The sequence below is a fragment of the Berghia stephanieae genome, chromosome 5 (genome assembly GCF_034508935.2).
Source record: "Berghia stephanieae isolate SIO BIC M18660-M18661 chromosome 5, UCSD_Bste_1.3, whole genome shotgun sequence".
In the NCBI taxonomy this organism is placed as follows: Eukaryota; Metazoa; Mollusca; class Gastropoda; order Nudibranchia; family Aeolidiidae; genus Berghia; species Berghia stephanieae.
In genome coordinates this window covers 42,217,433-42,239,715 of record NC_088364.1, presented here as the reverse complement: position 1 = coordinate 42,239,715, position 22,283 = coordinate 42,217,433, and the positions used below count along the sequence as shown (strand labels likewise).

The 22,283-nt window shown below is 33.8% G+C and overlaps 1 protein-coding gene across 1 annotated transcript in view; it reads left to right on the top strand.

Moving 5' to 3' along the window:
- LOC144972952 (dynein beta chain, ciliary-like) overlaps positions 1-9,446 on the top strand; it is a 59,762-nt gene extending 50,316 nt beyond the window's left edge. The window contains exons 59-67 of the mRNA XM_078914805.1: positions 131-324; positions 889-1,393; positions 1,929-2,120; positions 4,409-4,528; positions 5,235-5,477; positions 5,761-5,949; positions 6,766-7,020; positions 7,836-7,974; positions 8,593-9,446. Coding sequence (XP_078770931.1) covers positions 131-324; positions 889-1,393; positions 1,929-2,120; positions 4,409-4,528; positions 5,235-5,477; positions 5,761-5,949; positions 6,766-7,020; positions 7,836-7,974; positions 8,593-8,816 — 2,061 coding nt within the window. The 3' untranslated portion in view covers positions 8,817-9,446. The remainder of the gene's footprint in view (positions 1-130; positions 325-888; positions 1,394-1,928; positions 2,121-4,408; positions 4,529-5,234; positions 5,478-5,760; positions 5,950-6,765; positions 7,021-7,835; positions 7,975-8,592) is intronic.
- The last annotated feature ends 12,837 nt before the right edge of the window (positions 9,447-22,283 follow it).

The following is a 22,283-nucleotide window of genomic DNA, read 5'->3' as shown; positions in this document are numbered from 1 at the left end:
GACATATCAATGCTGTCCTTTAAGAATTTTTGTTTACCCATTTTTTTACTTTTTAGGGTATGCCATCGAAGTATCTGTAAAATATGTACATATTTGATTTGCTTATTTTATCAATTCAATTATTTTACAGGCCCTGGCCGCCATGGAGGAATTCCGTAATTTGGACAGAGACATTGAGGGATCCGCCAAGCGATGGAAGAAGTTTGTTGAGAGTGAGTGTCCAGAGAAGGAAAAATTCCCTCAGGAATGGAAGAACAAGACTTCTCTGCAGAAACTGTGCATGATGAGGGCTTTGAGACCAGACAGAATGACATATGCTGTCACGTAAGTGTTTATTTTTTATATAGATATCTTGTTGTCGGTAATATCATGGATTGACTCCTTTGTATGTGGCCCAATACCAGATCTGCCTACAACTACGAAAATTCCGTAGAACTACAAATTTTCAGTAGAACTACGAATTTTCAGCTCCAACGTGAAAACTATATAAAGATATTTAAAACTTCATAAAATCAACGTTTTGGTGCCATAGTTGAATATAATAGAGTTAAAAGCATTATGTTCAAGTATTAAAGACACGTTAGGTCTGCCCAATACATTCCAAAAAGAAGATGAAGAATTGTTGTTTTGTTTGATATTTGATTTATTGCTCTGCTTGCTCTTACTTAATGGCAAGTAAGAAAATCATAATATGAATAATATGGATGAAATCTACAACTATTAGCATTAAAGCGTATAATGGTATAACGTATTACTCATAAAATTATAGGTAATTAATGCTGTAATTCGTTTTTTTCTTTGTGTTTTTTCTTTCTTTTTTTTATCAACATTTCAAGTATTGGCATTCTTTTCATCCTAGCTAATCATTATTATAAAACATATTTCCAGAAACTTCATTGAGGAGATGTTGGGCACCAAATACGTTGAAGGACGTGCCTTGGAATTCGGCAAGTCATTCGAGGAGTCAGGACCTGCCACGCCCATCTTCTTCATCCTCTCGCCTGGTGTGGATCCTCTCAAGGATGTGGAAAGCTTGGGCAAGAAGCTTGGATTCACCACAGACAACAATAACTTCCACAACATTTCTCTAGGTCAAGGTCAGGAGGTCGTTGCCGAGCAGGCAATGGATCTGGCTGCCAAGGAAGGTCACTGGGTTGTCTTGCAGAATGTTCATCTTGTAGCCAAGTGGCTGGGTCGTCTGGAGAAGAAGATTGAGGAGTTCTCTCAGGAGAGCCACGAAAACTACAGACTGTTCATTAGCGCAGAGCCCGCTGGTACCCCAGAATCCCACATCATTCCTCAAGGTATCCTTGAGTCGGCCATCAAAATCACCAATGAGCCTCCAACTGGCATGTACGCCAACCTCCATAAAGCTTTGGACAATTTCAACCAGGTAATGATTCAAAGAAATAAATGACAGACTCAGAGTATTATTGGGGGATTAATTAGTTGGTGCCTAAAGACATAATGAGACGTCTCGCCGTGTGTTTATTTTTTTATTAGGATGGGGGGAGAAACTTGAATGAGCATATATTTCAATCCCTCTATGCTTCTTACTGATATGTCGAATCAAGGCCATGTCTGCCATGCTATAGTGCTCAATGTATTGCCAAATGCAACAACTGAAAATCTGCAAATCATGAATTAATACCAGCTGATAATTTTACTTTTAAAGCATTGTATGACATAGTTTTTACACAAGCTATAATAGCTGCAAATAATTTTTAAAAATTAAAGTCCTATTTGATTTGCAAAGCTTTGTTTTAGCTTTATGAAATTATAATGTGGCACTTTGTTATGTGTTTTAACCAAAAAAAAAAAAAAAAAAGAAAAATCCAACAAAAACCGCCCTGAATATAAATTTTTAAAGTAATGACATAGTCTTATCTTTAATTTTTATTTTACTAACTTTTTTCCACACACCACAGGACACATTGGAGATGTGTGCCAGAGAGACGGAATTCAAGTCAATCTTGTTTGCCTTGTGTTACTTCCATGCTGTCGTGTCTGAGAGAAGGAAGTTCGGACCTCAGGGCTGGAACAGAGTGTATCCATACAACACTGGTGACTTGACCATCTCTGTCAACGTGCTGTACAATTATCTGGAAGCCAATGCCAAGGTCAGTTATTACCTTCGAGGAGTTTACTATTTTACTCCAACTTGACATCATGTTCTACAACTCTCACCCAAAAGCCACGATGGGACTTAAGTTACGCTAACGAAATAAAAAAATCGAACAAATTTTAAGAAAGTCTTGCTATTAAAGAGTTTAGATTAAAAAAAAAAGTTCTACAACTAAAAATCAAATTCGGTAAAAGATGCGCTTTAGTAATTCAATTAATCTATTCATATCTTTTTTTTTTGGCAATATTCTTTTTTTGTTTCCTGATGCAAAAGCGTTTAAAAAAAAATAATAATTATCAATGCAAAATTTAAGATTTATATATAAAGAGATTAGAGAATTGAGCATAACAAAAATTATATTATATCATTGACGTGGAAGAATTACTATTTACAGTAGAGCTGGAGTGGGTATTGGTCGATAAGGGTCTTGCGAGCAGATATTCAGTCATGGCGCTGAATTGCAAGCAACAAGCTGCTCACTTTGCTACCATGGCAAAAACAAGATATTGTTTTTTATGACCTTGATGTGTCGTTTTATGACCTAGATGTCTCTTTTTGTGTGCACATGTATTGAATGTACAGCAAAATGAGCTGCTTGGCAGTAAGAATTTGAAAAAGGAATAGTAAAGCCATGTTCGGAAAAGAAAAAAAGAAAGGAAAAAAACCCCGGAAAAAACCCAACAAAGACGAATTTCAATTTTACTTTGACCTAAAGAAGATCATACTGATTTCATAAATTTAAATAAAATGTTTAAAAACAAGTAACGGCAAAACACTAATAGTTTAATTGAAGCCAGAGTCATGATACTCTCACTGCTGTCATAGTGGAAAAGGTTTAAACTGCATTAAAAATAATAGAAAGGGGAATTATTATTATAAAACAAAAATCAGTGTCAGTGGTAAAGGGTTAAGTGCACTAGACACGCACAGTCCAACATTCTCCATGACACTCCTAACGCAACATCCTCTCTCTCTCTCTCTCTCTCTCTCTCTCTCTCTCTCTCTCTCTCTCTCTCTCTCTCTCTCTCTCTCTCTCTCTCTCTCTCTCTCTCTCTCTCTCTCTCTCTCTCTCTCTCTCTCTCTCTCTCTCTCTCTCTCTCTCTCTCTCTCTCTCTAGATCTTCTTTTAAATTTGCGCAAGCACTCACACAGACATACGCTCGCATACAACACACACACACACACACACACACACACACACACACACACAAACTTAAACACAGGCAGCTCAACAGCCACCCACCCCAATGCCATCTATAACTCTATTTTTCTATGACCCACCCACATGTATGACACTCCTACATCTATGTCATCGGGCATCAGACGACCTGAAATTGACTTCATTGTCTCACCTTTTCCCACAGATTCTCTCTATCATCTGTTACTCTTCCTGTCCTGCTCTCTCTCTCTCTCTCTCTCTCTCTCTCTCTCTCTCTCTCTCTCTCTCTCTCTCTCTCTCTCTCTCTCTCTCTCTCTCTCTCTCTCTCTCTCTCTCTCTCTATATATATATATATATATATATATATATATATATATATATATATATATATATATATCTTCTTTTAGATGCTTCTGATTTCTTTTGATACTTATGATTTATGATGTATTCCATCTTTTAGACAACAATGTCGCTATAATTTTGGATTTGATGAGATTATAATGACGATGATGAAGATGATAATCATGGTGGTGGTGGTAGTGCTCGTGAAACTGGTGGCGGTGGTGATAATGATGACAACAATGTTGATGATGAAGATGATGATAGTGATGATAATGATGGTGGTGGTGATGGTGATGGTGCTTGTCAAGGTGGTGGTGATGATGATGATGATGACTAACAATCATCTCTACCACTCCCGCATCACAGCAATACAAAAACTCCCTGCACACTTTGTGAATGGTTTCTCTCAATTTCAATTCCAAACCAAGACACTGGGGTTGTGAGTGTCTAATGCACAGCAATACCTACATCGAACAGTCATAAACGAGACACATCAAAAAGTGGGTGTGTAGGGTGTGTGCTACTCGTTAACTCAAACTGAATCATAAACAAGACATCAACAAGTGTGTGTGTGTGTGATGCAAATCAGCACTACATTGAGCGCACGCGTTATTAAGCTGATTAGTGTTCTATTACCAGCATTGGGTTTGACCGTCTCAGAACTCAGAATTAATATATGAAATATTTTAGGCAAAGCATTTTTGTTTATAGATCCCCATTTGAGAAAACATATGTTTCTTTTCAATTTGTAATATATTCATGATTTTTATTCTCCTTCTTCAGGTTCCATGGGAAGATCTCCGATATCTGTTCGGAGAGATTATGTACGGTGGACACATCACTGATGACTGGGATAGAACTTTGTGTAAGACTTACTTGGAGGTCTACATGCACGCCGACATGGTAAGTAGGCCACAGGAAACATGAAATCTTGTCCCCTTGAATTTCATCATTTATGGTAATCTGCTCTAGACGATTTAGCATTTGTTTTATCAGCTAAAAATAATAATGTAAGAAATACATAAGTTAGCTCATTTATTGATGCAAACCATCTAATATCAAGGAATCCAAATAAGACCAGTCCAATATAATCCAATCCATTATTAGCATAGCTTCAGTAAAGTAACATTGTGTAGATGGGGATTACTTAGTTTTACTACTTCCAAAGACTTAATAAAGCAGAGCTTCAGAGATCTCTTGATCACAAGATATGAAGAATTAAAAGAGGATTTTATTGGCAAGATAAATGGAAAGTAGAAGTAGAGAAAGGCTACTGATGACATGTATAGGAATCCTCAATGAATGGAAGGCGGATGAGATCTGCAGTTTTTGATGCTGATGACAAAGATGGTGGGAAGTCCTAGAACTTGTTATTGTGTTGGTCTATCTTTTGTTTGATTTAATTCATTTTAGTTATTGTGACAGTCTCAAGTAATCTCATATTCATTGTCACCTACAATTTTTTATTCTTTTTTTTTTCTTTCACTTTTTATTGTGTGCTTAAGATTTTATGTGTTTTTGAACAATTTTCACCAGACGAAAAGTTAAGAATTACTGCATATTGTTTTTAAAAATCATTAAATTGTTACATCTTCTATTATCACCACAGCTCGACGGTGAATTATTCCTGGCCCCCAATTTCCCTGTGCCCCCTAATTCAGACTACAAGGGCTACCACACTTACATCGATGAAGTTCTGCCACCTGAGAGCCCCTATCTGTATGGCCTTCACCCCAATGCTGAGATTGAATTCTTGACCTCTACGTCAGAGAATTTATTCCGCACAGTGTTTGAGATGCAGCCTCGTGATGCTGGCAGTGGTGGTGGTGCTGGTGTGAGCCGTGAGGAGAAGGTACATTTGCGATTTTTGGTTTTAATTACATTTCAGAAAAAAAAACAATCAACTCCTCTTTCCACATTTGTAATTTGTTATTCTTTTACATATTCAAATAAAAATAAAGACTTTAAATTTTTTTTTTTGAGTTTTCTGTTTTACACTGCTTTTTCTAATGCTTTCATTGTAGAGACGAACAGAAAGTTATTTTGCCACGTATTTTAAACAATTAAAAAGATGAATTGGCCACAGTGAGAGATGCTCAATGACATAACTTTTACTTTTTGTCGTATTTTTATAGGTGAAATCCATCCTTGACGAGATTGTTGAAAAGCTTCCTGACGAATTCAACATGGCGGAGATTATGGGCAAAGTTCCACCTGAAGAGAGAACTCCATACGTCGTCGTGGCCTTCCAGGAGTGTGAGCGAATGAACATTCTCATGAGTGAGATTAGAAGATCTCTGAAGGAACTGGATCTTGGTCTTAAGGTATGTATAGGTACTGATGGCACTGAATCTGTTGCTGCCCTATGTCTATGAAAGACTAAACATCCTCTTGCTGTGACCCAAAACTCTAAATTGATATAAGGTTATATCCTCCTCCTCCCCCCCCCCCAAAAAAAAAAGCTAAATAGATGTAGTTCACATTGATATGAAATGTATTGTCTGGTCTAGTCCTCATTTAGATAGGTGAACTAATTTAGTAAAATAACCTCACAATATTTAAAAGAAAATTTATCTCTACTATCACTAAGACTAAATACCGTTTCGGGGAGATGGGTCATAAATAGTCTTTGAGGGAATTTGACCATTGTTTTTTGATATGTGTTATACTTTACTGATAGCCTGGGCAAACTTATCTTGATATATGCACGTGAGCAGTATCTGGGAAGAAATATCATTCTGTGCCAACTTCAAAGGGCACCATTAATCAAAACAGGGCAAATTTACAAATTTTGAATCTGATGTTTTGACAAATAAGTAATTCTTTTTAAAATTTAATTTCATGGCAGTGTTGATAGTAGTTATGTTTTGATTACACTTCAAGTTTTGAATACAAATAAATATAACAGCTTCAAAAAAGATCAAAATATTATTAGAAGGCCACAAATAAAATCTTTTTTTATCGAACCTGTTATTTTTATTGTTGTTCAATAGTTTATACAGCTTCTTGAAGTTTGGTATTTTGTACTATTTACCTTTACGTTGTAATGAATATGCAGCATTGTTCGTACTTTGTTATAACTCATTGTGACACCCATGCCTGTTTCTAAACCATTTTGCGAATTGTTTTTCCACCTCTAGGGTGAGCTGACCATCACAGCTGACATGGAAGACCTCAGCAATGCCCTCTTTTTGGACAATGTGCCCGGCACCTGGGCTGCCAGAGCATATCCATCTCTCTACACACTGGCAGCATGGTATGCTGACTTGCTGCAGAGAGTCAAGGAGCTTGAAAGCTGGACCTCCGACTTCCAGCTTCCAGCTGCCGTGTGGCTAGGAGGCTTCTTCAACCCTCAGAGTTTCCTCACTGCTATTATGCAGCAAATGGCTAGAAAGGTTAGTATGCTAAAAAAAAATTTAATAAACCAATTAAAGTTTTATTAATTCATTCAACTATCTTCATACTTGTTAGTATATCTATATGGTTGTTTTATCTGAACTTAAAAAAAATATCAATGGTCGGTGATTCAAACTCTGATGTCCCGATTTTCATGTTCACATCAGAGGTCTGATCCGCCCAAAATTAGATAAAACTTGGTGCACAAAAGTTCATATGTAGAATTCAGAGTTTTGATCCGGCGATCGTGAAAATTGGGACTTCAGAGGTTTGATCCACCAACCATCGATGTTGCTCGCTTGATTTTCAAATTCACTATTTTTCTTGTAAGGTGTTGATAATTTTTATTCTTTTTTAAATTATTAGCCTCCATAATCTTTGGTCGATAATTAAATCTGTCATTTACTTACTTGGCTATTATAAGCACATATTACTGTGTATTCGTATTTTTAGAAAATTAATAGAATTGCTACTTCATTTATACCCAGATTTTTTGTTTATCCAGTCAAAACATATTCTATCAAGGAGTTCATAGGATCCACTTTTGATTTGTTGATAAATCAAACTCCACCGATAGTTTACCATTATTTTTTTCTTTATTGTTTTTATTTGCCTTTTTTATTTTAAATTGTTGGCTTATCAAGAGGAATTAATTTACTTCAAGCAGGCTAATTTCATCTTCGACCTTTAGTCTTCGTGATTGACTTCCAAATATTACTGTTGGAGAAATGCATTGGCTTTTATTTAGTATAACGAATAATTTGTTATTTAAGGTTTAAAATAATAAACATTATTTTTTTTTCTATTCCTTTAGAACGAATGGCCACTGGATCGTATGTGTCTTCAGTGTGACGTCACCAAGAAGTCACGTGAGGACATGGCAGGACCTCCAAGAGAGGGTGCTTATGTCCACGGACTATTCATGGAAGGAGCTCGATGGGATATGCAGACTGGTAAGTTTTGATTTTAGAGAATAGTCCCTAAAGAAATAGAAGTAAAAATCTGTGGAGAAAAATTGGTTCTAGATATATAATCTGAACATTTCTGTGTGATACAGTGCCAGATAAAGATTGTGAAAATTACAATAAAATAAAACATCCCAGAAGAAAGTGTTTATTTTTCTTTGATTTTTCTCGGCAAGAAATTCCATCGTTTGGCACCAAAACATTCCAAAAGAGCCTTCAGTTAATGATTTTTAACTTTTCCTTTAAAAAAACTAAAAGTTACTGGAAGATCTTGAAAGATGGGAATTTAACCTTTTCAAACTGTTGAGTATTGTTGTTGAGCAATATCATTAATCACTATTGCATTGCATGTTGTGTCATGAAGCCAGTGCAAAGTTTAGAAAGTACTGGGAGGGGGAGGGGGCTGTTCAACAATGTTTTTTTTTCCTCCGAATATTGATCAGATAAATGGTTAGAATTATGTTGCAATAATTCATTTCGGACAATACTATGATACCAATATGAAGATGTTTTTCAAGGAGCCTTTAATTACTCGTTCTACTAATTACAGAAAGAAATAATAATCCTAGCACATTTCATTATTTTTTTCATCCTATCAACAATTAGGTCTTATCGCCGAGGCCAGACTGAAGGAATTGGCACCAGCCATGCCCGTTATTTTCATCAAGGCCATCCCCGTGGATCGTCAGGACGCCAGGTCTGTCTATGAATGTCCTGTCTATAAGACCAAGACCAGAGGACCCACATTCGTGTGGACCTTTAACCTCAAGTCCAAGGAAAAAGCCAGCAAGTGGATCCTTGGCGGAGTGGCTCTTCTGCTGCAAACGTAGAGGATGATTTGTGTAACAGGTCATTCCTTTGTAGTCAAAGAAGCACATCCGATAATAAGAATTTATTTGCGCTTTTTCTTTTTGTTGCTAACTTAAAATTAAATTTACATCGAAAATCAGAACTTTGTCTTTGCAGAGATCTATGCATATAAAATGTTTATTTATAGTTTTGATTTTGATGTTAGTAATGAAATATTTATAAGAATAACACGTTGTGTGAATCGAGAAATCTTTTTATTTTCAAATTAATTTACATCCTGTGATCAAATTTTATGTTGATAATGATTTTAGATTATAAGACTGTGATAAGAGATAATTTTATATGGGTTTGTTTTAATTAATTGTTGTGTCTTTTTATGTTATTGTTTTCTGTAACCCAATTCTAACTGCTGTGATTAAACTGCTGTCAACTGCTTGATTTATTTATAATTATAATCTACACAATATTTATTAGATGTTTTACAACAATTTTATTAGACTTAATGATGTACTACTATAGACATATTTTTGTAAGATAAAAGCAATAACATCGATAGCAAAATGTGTTGATGTATTTAAATGTGAGTACTTACTGTAATTGTTTGTCTTTGTGTAAAATAAATTGTGAAATAAATATATATGATGAAATAATTTGTTGGTAATTCAGTCTTGTTCTCTTATTGAAACTTCAGATAAAAATCCCCCCCCCCCCCCCCCTTGACAGTTGGAAATAAGAATCTTTTATTAACCAAGTACCAATAGTCTGCTTCTGTTCATCCAATGTGCTATATTAGTTTATATGTTCTGGTTTAGTGTCTTTTATTGCATTTGGGGATCACTGTTCTTTTCCATTGTCATAAATTGTGTCTTTTTGGTGCTTAAAATGAGACCTGCTCTTTCTTCTACTTTATTAACTTTTGTTCAGAGCATTCTTCAAAATAACTGCTGTGTCATCAGCATATCTGAGATCGGTGGCATTGTGTATTCTAATACTGATGCCAACATTTAAATTTTTTTAAAAATCTTCTCATTTTCTGCCTCACATTAGTGTTGAAAGGTTGCTCCTCCGACGTATTCTTGTATAATACTCTTCAACAGTCGTAACGTCACTTCCTTCCTAATGATGCATGGTAACTTAGTAACACTGGCTCTAAACTATCGGAACAATGGCGGACGCCCGTATGAAATATTTCTCCGGCGAGCATAAAAGTGTATCCAGAGGGAAAAAAAAACATAAATTTATGTTTTGACTTTTACACATTCTGATCACAAGGCATATGAAAAGTTCTAGCCAGCATGAAGAATAAAAAGTAATGATTTTCTTTGTTTAGAACCAAGATGGCAGCCGTTGCCGGGTGGATTGATATCAGACTACTGAATCCAATTGGGAATAGGTCCCAATTGTCAGAATTTCGTCACATTGTAGCCTGTAAGACCAAGACCAGAGGACCCACATTCGTGTGTACCCTTAACCTCAAGTCCAAGGAAAAAGCCAGCAACTCGATCCTTGGAGGAGTGGCTCTCCTTTTGCGCGCAAGTTTGCTTCAACTTATTTTCATTGTAGTTGTAGCTGTTTGACAAAAGAATGGTCTCCTTTATTAAGTGGCACAATGAATTATGTGTTAAGCTGACATGAACTGAGAAAACTGGGTGGTGTGACAGGGAGTAAAGTAACTGTAAAGAAGACAAAAAAATTCTGTAGTTGTATAGCACTTATATAAAAATATAAATATAAACATATACATTGCGCACACCAACGGATGCACCTTGCTCAAAATACTTAAAAACAGGTTTGATGCTCTACAATTAAAAAAATGCTCTATTTTATACTTGACGTGGAAACTAACCATTTCTTTTCTGAGTGTCTAGATATGCATATAGAAATAAATATGTATCCCCCCCCCCCAAAAAAAAAAAAACAAAAAAAAAAAAACAAAACAAAACAAAAAAAAAAAAAAATAATAATAAAATTTAAATAATTGAGCTTTTGTATAGTGCAACATCCCCTAAATATGTTCAAATTGCTACACAAAGAGTCCCAAATCAAAGACAACACTTAAAATGTAGGACGAGACACCAAGTCTGTGAGGCGTTATTACAATTTTTCTCGACAGAGACAACACTGTTGTCGGCTTGGTACTCATTTTACATCTGAGTGCGGTGAGAGAATGTGAATAAAAAGCCTGTCCCAATAACTCTACTCTGCAATTATTCAGAGCGGGATTTGAGTCTGGAACTTACTGGTCCAGATGTGAGTGTCTTACCACAATACCACAAAGCCTCATAAAGACTGCAGTAACGAGTATGGCCTTTATGGTTGCCGTTTTTTAATAGTTATACCATGCATATTTTTCATTACCAAGAAAGCAGTGGCCTACATATCAAAAGTGATTCAATATTTTAATGAATCCGAGTCTCATCTGTGTAACTGCTTTGGTGATGAAATGGTTTAGGTCTGTGGTAATGACTACATTAAAGGGGAATGGCTCAAATAGGGAACATATGAAGATTCCAAGAGCCCACTATCAGTGTACTTAGTTTTAGATCACCTTACAGTCTCATCTAGACACAAGCAGAGGTCCCCACTAAGAGGAATAAACTCAAATGTTTACAAACCATTGTATATTTTAAATAATAATAATAACATGACAGAGAGATGATTTACAAGGAAAAAAATATAATCTCCCAAAACTAAAATCATACATTTGACTGTTTCCCTCCCAGTTAAGGACTACAGCCAGATCAAAGACAAGATTAAGTTAATCCCATTCCAAGACGAAGACACAATGGGTTTGGAGGACTAATAATGAATAGGTTACATATTTAATCATAAGGTGGCATAACTATTTTAGAATCAGGATTATGGGACGCAGCGAGGATGGATGATCTTTACTGACCACCAGCATATATTTAGACTAAAAAATAAAATGCCATCACTCTGAAATCAGAAGATCAGTTAAACATAGTATTATCCAGTGCTCTCGTAGAATGGTTTTACACTTCCAATGAGATTGGAAACAGTTTTTTGACATCACACTTTTGCTCCCTATCCATAAGAGTCTAAGATAGACAACAGCAACAAATTCCCAACGAAAGAGACAACTTTAGTCAATCTGTTTTCCGCTCAGCGAATGATCCCAGGGAGGGCCCAAGCAAAACTTATTCTCAATTCATGACAAGTCATGTGTGAGCAAAACGAATAGGGAGGTTGGAAACAGTTAAGACCCAGCCAGCAGTGATCGCCACACACCCAATCATCTAACAAATTATAATCTCGCTTCTATCGATAATGAAAATTCAACACAGACATCATTTCTAATTTCTATTCTTAACTTTTATTTGGCAGTTCAATATAAAAGACCGCTTGACCAGTCAAGGGTGTGAGAAATAAATATTACATAAAAGCAGTGTGAAATTTAAAAAAAAAAGGCAAAATGTTTTAAAAATCAAATATATTTTCTAAAACAGTGTAAAATTATGATGAATAAGTGAAAATTCATACATCAATTTTACCTTTAAAAACCCTTGCATAAATGTACATGAAAATTATACAGTAGATTTTCCCCCCAATTCTCAGCATTATAAATAGAAATACGTCATAGGAGAGGGGATAAAATCAAATATGTATGTTGTGGTGAATTATAACATGTAACCTACACAATGGAATCTATTTCTTGACGAAAGTGAATATAAGAACCTCAAACAAAAGAAAAAGAAAAAAAAGAGCAAAATAGGTGATAAGGAATGTCTAGGCCAACAACAAAACCCGAATGACAAGGGCATATCGTCAGAGCAGGCTTTACCTAATGTATTAACCATTTATTTTGTCTTTATTGTTGGCCGTGGACAAGCGTAAGCTTTGAAAGTTCCTTGCTATTTATTTATCTTGTTCTTTATTAAAGCTGAAGTATTCATTTTCGTTCAATATTTCAATTGTCGGCAACTTCAGTAGATACATTGTCTGAAGTATCTACTGAAGTTCATTCTTCTCTCAAAAATAAATTCCAGGTTTTGTGGTTCTGTGTCGAATTCGGTATAGAGTAAGGACAATGAGAAATAAATTTTAAAAAAGATTCTAAAACAAAACAAAACAAAAATCATAAGAAAAAACAACCCTAAAACGTTTTGAGGGTGTATTTTTGTGTGTTGTTCTTGTAATTTTCTTTCCACTTTGTCTCACACTGTTTCATAAACACCTTTTCAGATTATGTTTCAACACTCCATCCAACAATTTGGGGCAATGCCTGTTTTCATGCTTGCTAGAGACCTGCATTGTATAAGATATTCTTTCTTTCAAAGGACTTTTACCTACACATCTTCCCAATTTTTTCTGGAAATGATAACTTCTATATTTCAAATCAAATTCTTAGAAGTAATATTCCCAACTCAGAAGAATTCCTCTATAGTAATTCATCATCGTAAAATGGAGTATCATTGCCCCTAAGGATTTGGACTAAAGTGAGTGGAAAGTACATTTTAATTCTTTACTTTTGTATTAAGATGCTTGTGATATTTTGGGACCTCTTGAGCTTTTTTCTCCTATTGAGCTTTTATAGTGAAATTTCCACGAAGCATGCTCAAAGCACTTTACAAGGGGTCCCTAGCCAACAGCAACACTTTACATGTAGGACGAGACATGACGACTGTTAGGCGATATTATAATTTTTTCAGACAGAGACAATACTGTCAATGGCCAGCTACTCATTTTACACCCGAGTACAGTGAGAGAATTTTAATAAAGAGCCTTTTCCAAGGACTCATCTATGCACCACTCGGGACCCAGGATTATAACAACAACAGTAATAATGATAATAGTGATATTAATAATAATAATAATAATAATAATAATAATAATAATAATAATAATAATAATAATAATAATAATAATAATAATAATAATACGAATTTGTTGGTGTTAAGTAGAAATTAAAACAACGCCAGGACCAGCCCGACCTATTATCGACAGTAATATACACCAACTTGATCACTTTAAATCTCACTGCAAATAATTTGCCTTGGCTATACACTGGCCGGGCATTGACAAAATACCATATTAAAAATCCTTTTTACAATGAAGTCTACCCTTCATGTATCGACTGATTAAAACGACTTCAACCTGTCAAAAAATCAATCTAAGAATTTTGGACAAGTTGAAGGTCATTTTAATAATCAATTCATACATGAAGCAAATTTTTCTGGCAAAATCTATTTTAATAATCATTTTCTCTGTGTAAAGCTGTGAATATCACGAAGAGTGAGAAAAAGCAAAACATGCAAAACATAAATATAGTGTTGATTAAAAGCAATGTTTCAATAAATTTAAACGCATTATACCACAAACAAATGGGGGGGGGGGGGGGGGGGGGGGGGGAGGGAAAGGGAGAGGTGGAATAAATTTAAAAAAATAAAGCGCATGTAAATATAACGTAGTGGCATAAATGAGATTAAGGAAGTGTAACAGAGATTCAAGCCTTTGCTCTCTTAAGACTCTATAACTCTAGATTGTAATTCGAAAACAAGCAATTATTTTTTTAAAACCCAAGCAAAAACCCTAAATAAAATGTTTTCCATAAATATTCAAATTGCGTAAGAATCAAATTCCTATCTCCATGAACACAAATTCTGTCAATTTGATATATGAATCGTGCATTTTGCATTTACACACCAAAATAGCCAAGCAAATTCCTTTGATGAACTAATCAATCCACCGCCCATTTATATATCCACAGCAAAACCACCATTCCAATCCATGTCATTAAGTTATTTCGTAGTTACTAAGTACATAAAGTTACCTAAACAATATTAACATAAATATATCAGTGATTAAAAGTAATCTTAAAATAATTTAACAAACTCATTATACCACAAATATAGTATAAATTCTATGAATATATACAAGTTGAGAAAAATTGAACACAATTCAATATTATTTCATGATCAAAATCAGTAGGTCAATACTGCCATTAACCGACAAAACACCCCTAAGAAAATTTGCCCAGAAAACATTTCCTTCAAAAATTGATTGATTGAGATGACCCTCTGCTTGTCAAAAAGTATCAAACCTGATTTTTTTTTGTGTGGTATTCTTAATGGGAAGAGATTAGAAGAAAAGCTTTTCTGACAAAAATTAACGAAAAAATGTTTTGTATGTTTATGGCAAAATAATACTTGGCTAGATAATAAATTTATGACAAAATCTTCTGGGGAACTAGAAAACAACATTCATATATAATACTAATACTGTCTACGCAGGATAATTGGAAAAGTTGAGACCATTAGAACACAGATAAACACGCCTTCAGATCGTACATTCCATTATTTTTTATTTCATCAACATAGGAAAAACCACATGAACATATTAGCACTGAAGGCTTTTTTTGGTCAAATCTTAAAAAAATAAAAATTAATACTTTATTTAATCCTAGGAAATTTGAATGATGGTTCACCCATTTAAATAGTAAACCTTGTTTTAAAAGATTAGTGATTCATACTTTTGGTGGCTAGAAAAACGCCATTGTTGCTTTCATGCAACAGCAAGATTGACCTAAACGTAGTGACAGTGGTGTTGATGGTTGAGGCGGGACAATGGTGCTGCTTATACTAACGTTGATGGATGTGACTGGGATGAGTTAGTGATGTTGTGGTAGACTTTATGATGGTGAGCAAATTGGTTGTGCTAATGGATAACACAAAGGATAATTGTGACATACACAAAGTACAAGTTGTGAAATTTAAGACAAACAAACAAGTAAATCAAATAAACAACACAAATAAATGATATCTGTGAGTTTTGTTATGGCTAAAAACTAATTGTTTTCAATATCATAAACACAATGGAAAGACTTGCCGGACACTAGAAAAATAAAAACGCCTTTTTAATATTGTCAAGAAAACATTCTCCTCATAGTTATAGATAAAGATGACTTGTCAAAAAGTCTTAAACATGAGAAATCTTAACGTATCAAATTAAGACTGTGTTACAAGGCAATGGTCATTTTAATTTATCAAATTATGAATTTAAAATGTTTGATGTCCAAAATAAAAAATAAAAACACAAATAACAAAACATGATATTCAGTGAACAGCACAGAGATGAGAAAACTAATCTGATATTGTATTTGCAGAAAATATTTCAGGATTTTGCAATTTTTAACAGTAAATGAAAATGAAAAAAGTGAGTGTGTTAAAAAGGAAGACAACTGTCAATAAATAAATAAACAAATAAATTAAGAAACACCAATGTGACCAACCTGTTCAGTCTGGTATTATGTAAGAGTGGACATGACGCTGGCAGTTGAACTAAAGTCAAAATTGTATGTCAAATCTTATATATAGATATATACGAGTAGATATAATTGTTGGGGGAAGTGAATGTCATTTGCTTAAAACTGAAAAAAGCCCTCAACTTAAATCAATCAATTTTATAGGTACCTTTTGCTTTTAATCTCGATTTTCTTCTTGTTCTTTATTCTGACATTATACCAGATTGACTCACAAAGTCACAGATGTTTTTTTTTTTCTTATTTAAAATTATAATTTTTTTTTCTGTTTCAAGCCAAATGGCCATAACAATGAACACATCAAAAAATATGACAACCAGTAAAACATGTAACAATATTTACACAAAATTACATCACAATTATGTGAACCAACAAAGGTAAGTAAAACACTTTAGCTATATTTATAATTATTTAAAATGGTTTGTGCTAAGATTGTTTTTGTTGTTTTTAAGGGTTTTACGGCGCTTGCAACACATTTAGGTCATATAAGCGCCAGTTAAAAGGAAGAAAATGAGATAGTAAAAGGTTCTAGAATTACAATTAAAGCATCCAAGATAAAGTAAGACAAAGGGGAATTGGTTTAAATATGGAACAGACGTAGATTCCAAGAGTACACTATCAGTGTACTTAGTTTGAGATCACCTTAATGTCTCATCCTGGCACAAGCACAGGTCTAAACTATAATTATACATTTGACAGTTTCCCTCCCAGCCAAGGTATCCGGTCACCCCAGGAAACAGATATAGGGGGATAAAAGACACAGTATGTCCCTGCCACTATGGAGGTTAAGAACCTCACCCAGATTCGTGCAAAGGACAGGGACTGAAAATACAGACCAGGACATAATATAAGAGTTGAGATTTGTAACAGACCAATGTGCTGGATGGACTATGGATTATTAATCAAAAACATGCATAAGGTTAAGTGTAACATTTTTGTAATCTCAAAAATTTTTTAATGCAATATAATGAAACACATTGAACAGGCTGGAAATCACGGAAATACACTTCAAAAATATTTGAATTTGTTTCAATTTTTAAAAAATTACTTTTCAGTAATATACTTGGGGTGATATTACTAATCTTTTGTATGCTTTTAAGTCTTAAAGTTTTCTTTTATATTCCAGTACTATAATTTTGAAAGTAAAAAAAGAATCCTTTAAAAAAAAAAATCTCTCCAAATGCTGACACTTGAACTAACTATTTGGGTGGTATTGGAATTGGTCCGAACTCGCAATTCTGTCAAATGTGGTGCAGCTTATTCCTTGTTTCTTTGCATTTAGAGCAATGGGAATGTATTCAAGTAGGTGGAGGTTGGCAGCTCAGTCCAAGTGTAGTCAAAGTTTGATCTTTTCTTTCTTCTGATTCCTCTGTCCACCCAACCATTTTATCCAAAGGGTAGCAGCAATTGTTAAGAGTCTGTTTCATTTTTTTTACAAATCAAGTAAACTTCCAGCTCATGATCCTTATGGTTCTGATGAATTACTTGAAATTTGAACCAAATCCACAAGGATTTCCCCAAGTCTCTTCTCGGGATAATGTTTCGTGAACCTGTTTAATAAAAGTATGTTTTTGTTTTTGTTTGTTTTTAAGGGTTTTATAGCGCTTGCAAAACATTTAGGTTATATCAACGCCAGTAAAAAGGAAGAAAATGGGATAGTAAAAAGTTCTAGAATTACAATTAAAGCATCCAAGAAAAAGTAAGACAAAGGGGAACTGGAAACAAATAGGGATCAGATGTAGATTCCAAGAGCATACCATCAATGTACTTAGTTTGAGATCACCAATAAGTCTCATCTGGACACAAGCACGGCCCCCACTAAGAGGAATACACTCAAATGCTTACGTTATAAATTCAAAATAACAAATATAATAATACATAACAGAGAGATGATTTACGAGGAAAAAAAATATATCATCTCCCAAAACAATAACTATACATTTGACTGTTTCCCTCCCAGCCATGACTCTGGCCAGGGCCAGGACAAAACCAAGTAATCTCATTCCAAGACAAAGACAGAATGCAAATTGGAAAACCGATATATGGGGATAGACGATACAGAATGTACCTCCCTGCCCACTATGGAAGGTCAGGAACCCCACCCAGGATGTATGTTTTTAATCGTAGAAGAAAACCAATAAGATAAAAATGAATAGATTGAAATCATGACTTCACACTCTATAAAAAATGCCTACCATTAAAATAGTTTTTTTTTTAAAAAACCCTCAAACAAACGAAGAAACAAACATTAACAACAACACGACGATACAACACGAGATTCAAATTTCAGTTGCTTCAGAATAGCACCATGAGTAATATGATAAAATGGAATAACAATAAAAACAATGCTAGTAGCGGTAGTAGTAGTAGTAGTAGTAGTAGTAGTAGTAGTAGTACTAGTAGTAGTAGTAGTAGTAGTAGTAGTAGTACTAGTAGTAGTAGTAGTAGTAGTAGTAGTAGTAGTAGTAGTAGTATAGTAGTAGTATGTAGTAGTATAGTAGTAGTATAGATAGTAGTAGTATAGTAGTAGTAGTATGGAGTATGTGTAGTAGTAGTAGTAGTTAGTAGAGTATAGTAGTAGTAGTAGTAGTAGTATTAGTATTAGTAGTAGTAGTAGTAGTAGTAGTAGTAGTAGTAGTAGTTGTAGTAGTAGCAGTAGTAGTAGTAGCAGCAGCAGTAATAGCAGTAGTAGTACTAGAAGTAGCAGCAGCAGTAGTAGTAGTAGTAGTAGTAGTAGTAGTAGTAGTAGTAGTAGTAGTAGTATTAGTAGTAGTAGTAGTAGTAGTAGTAGTAGTAGTAGCAGCAGCAGTAATAGTAGTAGTAGTAGTACTAGTAGTAGCAGAGTAGTAGTAGTAGTAGTAGTAGTAGTAGTAGTAGTAGTAGTAGTCGTAGTAGTAGATAGTAGTAGTCAGCAGTAATAGTAGTAGTAGAATAGTAGTAGTAGTAGTAGTAGTAGTAGTAGTAGTAGTAGTAGTAGTAGTAGTAGTAGTAGTAGTAGTAGTAGTAGTAGTAGTGGTAGCAGTAATAGTAGTAGTAGTAGTAGTAGTAGTAGTAGTAGTAGTAGTAGTAGTAGTAGTAGTAGTAGTAGTAGTAGTAGTAGTAGTAGTAGTAGTAATAGTAGTAGTAGTAATAGTAGTAGTCGTACTAGTAGTAGTAGTAGTGGTAGCTATTATAGTGGTAGCAGCAAATATGAATTGATAAAGATTATGTCGATGTAAAATGCGACTGATATAATGGCAATAGCAAAGAGAGTATGATGATAATGATGATGATGATTTTGAAGATAATGATGACAATGATGATGACGGTTACAATAAAACTTATAACAAAATGACAACATTAACAAATAACAAAAACTCCAGTCATTATCATATCATAGCAATGCAAATTGTGTAGCTATATAATTTTTATCTTAGTATCGTTGATCAACATGATAAACAATAATCAGATACTGTTGTGTCTAATTACCACGATATTTACAAAATTACAATAAACCTTCGTGTGACCAACACAGGGTCTGCAAGATCTTCTTGGTGATAAAATAAAATAAAATATTTACTTATGTATGTACAAAAATCTTCACTTAAAAATATATCCCTATGATCCACTACTACTGGTTGAAGGGTTTGCATTTGTACCAAATTCAATCCAACTACCACGACACTGGACAAATACCATTTTTAAAAAAAATTCCATGAGAAAAATAAATCTTTAAAAAATTATTGCTTTATTTACTAACATCATTTTGAATATCAAAACAGTTCGTGGCTCAAAACAAAACTGTTACTCCTGGTTTATCCTCAAATTGTGAATATACTTAATTGTTAAAACATGCGCGACTTCTTTTAAATCCACATGGCTATCAAAATACAGAGATAGCATTTCTTGTATATATGTAGTATGATTTTCAAGAAAAAGAAGACACAACAATTACATTAAACCGCCCCCCCCCCCCAATAAAATGGGGGAAAAAATTCATTGAATTTGAAAAAAATCTTCATTTATATCAATACCTTATTATGATTGAATTTTTTTTTAATGGATGTACTCAACTATTTTTAATTTTAAAAATTATCTCAATAGAGAAAAAAAAAAGATGAAGTGATCACAATGTTGTATTTTCATAACAATACATAGTATGTCTATAAAACAAGATCTCAGCCAACTGTCAAAAAAAGAAAAAGAGAAAAGCATTTTTAAAAAACAACAATTTGATTTTCTCCTCCTCGGCAAAGCATTCCGGTCCATGACTAGGGCAAAACCATATCTCAATCTAGGACAAAAATAGGAAGCAATGAGGATAAAAAACAACAGGTATAGACGGATAGACGAGACAATAGTTGAACTTTCCCACCCACAAGGGAATGAAAAATACAAATTCATTGAAGAGTGATAATAAGTAAAAACAAATATACTGATTTTTATTCTTCTGTCACTGAGTATAGAGAGTTTACTGACGACGGGTCTTAGCTTGTGATTTTAACTTTTATTATGTTTAATTTGCATTTATACGAGTATAAGCCTTTTCATTTTATACATTTGCCACATAGGAATGGAAGGAACTTTGGGGAGAAAAACCAATGATAAATAACGGGTCATCCCACCAAGATATCTTTCTGAGTTAACTAGCACATGGCCAAAAAAAAAAACAAGCCATATCTTTTCTTTATATATAAAACAATATCATAATGTACAAAGTACAATGTTAAATATTGAAAATGAAAATTTTCTTAATTAACCTGGACTGTGAGACGGTCAATATTTAAAAGTAAATAAATATAATTAACAATTGTATCTTTATTTACATTAATGAAAATAATGCCTCGAGGAAAAGGGGTTAATGATGTACATATATACTCGTAGCTTTCAAGCATTTGTCAACTTTCAAATTATATACAACACAAATCAACAACAAAAACAAAAACATTTGCTTTCATTAACAAAAATAACAACAACATCAACACCAACAGCAACAATAACAACAACAACAATATGAATCCCACAGCTATTCCACCACACCAATAAATGAGTATTTCACATATTACCCTGTTGATGACCGATGGTGTAAGAAAAACAAAAGGAAAATTGTAAAAATTCACAAGGCAAGCATTATCATAATTATTAAAATAAAAAAAGTTTTTAAAAAACACAAAAAAACAAAACAAAACAACAACACTTGACATAACCTTCACTATGTACATTTGTGTGTTTCTATATCCTTAAATTACAATTTTAGATTGCTATTCTCATGCATACATTGTGTATAATATATATTGAATGTGCTTTGTTTACAAGAGACAACTTAAATCTGATTAGTGAACAGCAATACTCAAAATGCCCTTAACAGAGAAGAAAAAACACAGCATGAGAGAAAAATTTCATTTAAGACAGTTGCCATATGAAAAAGTAAAAAAAAAAAACAGCAATGAATAAAACTGCTTTATCTTGTTTCCCCGAATGAACTCTCTATGACTAAATTGCTTGATATTGTTTAAGTTTCATCTCTATCAGAAAAGATGCAAAGTCAATGTAAAACTGGAGGCCTTATTACAGTTAAAAGGCACTCGTTAATCAAAAACTGAACAAACCTCATATTTACCCCTTCTTTGGGACAAACCAGATATTCTAAACAAAGTACGAATGAGGAGATCAACCTTTATTAGCTTTTATTCATAGAGCTAAAAAAATCCCAATTTTTAATAAAATAATATATAATAGGTGAGATTATTTTTTGCACATTAATCGACTTTATGGTCAATCAAAACGGGTCACTCTAGAGCATGAGAACAAAAAAGTACCCGATGTCATGGCATTTCATAACAAATTGAATCATTCAGTATTTTGATAGAATAAAAAAAAAAAAAAAAAAAAAAAAAAAAACAACAATTTTTTTATTGCTGAGATCCGATTATCTAACACATGACCTTTTTAGGAGACGAGTTTAATTAGGTCATCTCCACTTACTTATCCGAACCACAAAACACTCTGATTTCAATCTTGATTAAAAATGCCCTCTAACTCTTAAAAAGAAGTAATTAGTGACTTATGTATAAAAATATTTCTCTTTATCAGCTTACTCAAAAAAACAGAACATAATGATCATTATAAATTAAAATATTAAAATATAAAAGGGTATCATTCTTCAGTAGTATAGTTGAATGATGACTAGTTGCTCAGTTTGATGCTGGCTCTTTTGTATTATCATAAC